Here is a 3,221-nt window from a genome sequence, read left to right on the forward strand (position 1 = left end):
ATTTTATTTTTGAGTCAGAGTCTCACTCTGTCACTCAGGCTGGAGTGCAATGGCACAACCACAGCTCACCACAGCCTCAGCCTCCTGGGCTCAAGTGATCCTCCCACTTTGGTCTCCCAAAGTGCTGGGATTACAGATGTGAGCCTCCACTCCCAGCCTTATAGTGGCAATTTGTACATGAAGTCCCTGGGCTTTCATGCAAGGGAGATTCTGCCCTTGGACATCAGAAGGTTCCCTCTTTCCTCTGCGTGGGATGTGTGAGGAAGGCAGAAGTAGGGGGATAACCCAAGAGACCTCTCAGTGACACAGCCTACCCACAAAGGGGCCAGAGCGCCCCCACTGGGAAGGAGAGGCGGTGCCCTCAGCCCATAGTCCCGGTTCTCCTCCACCATTCTCGCTGTCCTTGTGTGTGGCAGAACGTGGGCAAGTAGGGCTGTGGAGTCTGGAAAAGGACTTCCTCCTGCACATCCTCAAGTCTCCCTGCCCGTTGCAGGAGGAGCCATCTATAACGACAGATGCCCCATTTACCTCCCAAGCCCTCTAGAAGCTAAGCAGTGCAGAGCAGCACAGGCAGGCCGGTTAGCTCAGCACTGCCTTAGGCAACGCTCTGAGACTACATCTGGAAAATGCACCTGAAGCTGACATCTGCCCCCTAAGGGCTGTGTGAATACACAGAGCTTAGAACAAGGACTGGCACATAATGAGCATTCAGGAAATATGTGTTATTCTAGTGATTGCTAGTTCTAGCAAAGCTAAAACCCAGGAAATGCAGATTTCGGGCAGATAATAATGACAGCAAACCCTTACAGAGTATTGACTAGGCACTGGGCAAAACATTGTATGTGTATTAATTCATTTGCTCTTCATACTGACCTCATTATTACCACCCTCTCCTGCAGTTAAGGAAACTGAGGTACTGAGAAGGTAAATAACTTACTAGCAGGTCAAACAGCTAACAGGCAACAGGTCCTACCTATATTTGAACCCAGTCAAACATGTGTGTTTCAGGAGGCACTGGGGGGTCACCCACCCCAATATGCCCCAGTACCTGTGGCTTTGGACAAGATATACCTCTGGGCAGCTCTGGCCTTTGTTTTTCAGGTTCTTGTCCCTTGTTCTGTGTCCAGGACATGATCCGGACTCAAGCTGGGTGCTGGTGGTATGAGCCAGCTGGCCAGCTTCCCGAGGGACTCTCACTTTGTGGTCCTACGATTGCAAAAACACTTGCAGAAATCACTTTTCCTGGGACTGCCAAAGAGAGTCGAGCTGCCAGATCTGTGTTTTGACATCATCTAGCTTCCTTTGTCAAGGGGAGGACAAGGGACTATGAGGCACCCTGGGCAGCTTGTGGGGGTGGGGAGAAGGGAAGCAGGGTGGGTGTGTAAGGACTGAAGGATGGAGAGAGGTGACTGATGGCTTCTGTGAAGGTGGCCAGAACCAGCAGGAATGCAGAATACTTTCCCTCCTTCCTTTGTGATGAGCAAAGCGAAGCCAAGGCTGGCCTCCAGGAAGAGATTTAAAGACATCTAAACATCTAAGGCATCTAAGCTGGCTAAGGGGACTCTCTTTCACAGAATAGACTCATTTTGTAATAGAATCAGACTGGGGCACATCCAGGGAAATTCAACAGGCACTGAAAATATTGTTGAGACAGCCAGGCCTGTGTAGCATCCAGACAGCCCTGTCCTTTCTAGACAGCCCCCTCCTCAGGGCTCATGGACCTGTCTGGCCGCTGAGCTCTCAGGAGGTCCAAGGGGTGTGACCTTCCTCCCTTCCTCCCTTCCTCCCTCCCTCCCTCCTCCACCCCAGGCCAGCCCAGGGCTGGCTATAAAGCTGGCCCAGCCCTGGCTCTCAGCACACCCAGCTGGGCCTGAGACCCTCCTGGAACCTCCTCAAGGGACACACTCACTCTGCCCCTCGCGTCTCCTGAGCAGCTCCATGTGGCCCCTATGGCTCTGCTGGGCACTGTGGGTGCTGCCCCTGATGGCCCCTGGGGCGGCCCTGAGTGAAGAGCAGCTCCGGGACAGCCTGCTGCAGCAGCTGCACCTGAGTGAGCCGCCTGTGCTGGACCAGGCCGCAGCGGAGGAGCCGGCCATCCCTGCCCACGTGAGGGCCCGGTATGTGGCCCTGCTGCAGCAAAGTCACGGGGACCATTCCCGGGGGAAGAGGTTCAGCCAGAGCTTCCGAGGTAAAAGCCCTCCCTCCCACCCTGCTGCACTCGGACCAGGGAGAGAAAGACTCTGGGTTATGCCCACTCTGGTGGTGTCAAAGGGCCCTGACTTGGTGGAGCTCTGTGTGAGGCTGTGAGGAGTTCATGGTCTGAGGGTCAGTGAGGAGGGGCCATGGCCTGTGAGGATGACTGGGCCTAGGTCCCTGGTTTCTGACTGTGAAAAGCCAAGGATAGGAGAAGGGGGCGGTAGAGGAGAAAAAGCAGGGCTCAAGGGAGCAGGTGGAGGGGTCTGAGAGCCTTGGTGCAGCTGAACTTCCCGGGGTCTGTCTGCACACTCCACTCAGGTCTGAGCCTGACCTTGAGCAATGGCTTTAAAATCTTCTCTCAGCCGGGCTCGGTGGCTCATCCTGTAATCCCGCGCCTTTGGGAGGCTGAGGTGAGTGGATTGCCTGAGCCCACGGGTTCGAGACCCGCCTGGGCAGGCGAGACCTCATCTCTACAATCAATCAAAAAATCAGCCAGGCATGGTAGAACGTGCCTGTAGTTCCGGCCACTTGGAAGGCTGAGGCGGAGGGATAGCCGGAGCCCAGCAGGTCAAGGCTGCGGTGGCTGGGAGCGGCCACTGCACTCCAGTCTGGGCGACTGAGACTCCAAAAAAAAAAAAAAGAAATGCATTTGGGTATCTGAAAAATACTTAATTCCTGAGTTATACTTCACTGTCAGGGATGCAACTGGGCCTGACTCCTATTGCAGCCTCTTGCTTCCCTGGGGTGGGGAGTCACCTCGTCAGCACCCAGAGGTAGATGCAAGGCCAGGCACCCTGGGTGAGGACTGTGACCCTCAACATCTCAGCTGAGGTAACTGTTAGCACAGGGTTCCAGAGCTGTCCCTTCTGCTGGGTGGAGATTGTTGTTAAACAAGGGCCAGGCCCAAGGGAAACTTTTAGGTACTGGTTTCACCCAAGAGAGACAGAAGAGGGGCTGAGCCAGCCTGGATGCTGGCCTAGTGGCCCTGCCACCCTTGGAGCTCCCCTGGTGTCAGTGGGGCCCGG

The 3,221-nt window shown here is 55.2% G+C and overlaps 1 protein-coding gene across 1 annotated transcript in view; it reads left to right on the forward strand.

Moving 5' to 3' along the window:
* The first annotated feature begins 1,849 nt into the window (after positions 1–1,849).
* LOC103269949 (left-right determination factor 2-like) overlaps positions 1,850–3,221 on the forward strand; it is a 55,732-nt gene continuing 54,360 nt past the window's right edge. The window contains exon 1 of the mRNA XM_021717318.1: positions 1,850–2,188. Coding sequence (XP_021572993.1) covers positions 1,939–2,188 — 250 coding nt within the window. The 5' untranslated portion in view covers positions 1,850–1,938. The remainder of the gene's footprint in view (positions 2,189–3,221) is intronic.

The sequence above is a fragment of the Carlito syrichta genome, unplaced genomic scaffold (assembly GCF_000164805.1).
Source record: "Carlito syrichta isolate Samal-C Ts95f unplaced genomic scaffold, Tarsius_syrichta-2.0.1 Scaffold309649, whole genome shotgun sequence".
Taxonomy (NCBI): domain Eukaryota; kingdom Metazoa; phylum Chordata; class Mammalia; order Primates; family Tarsiidae; genus Carlito; species Carlito syrichta.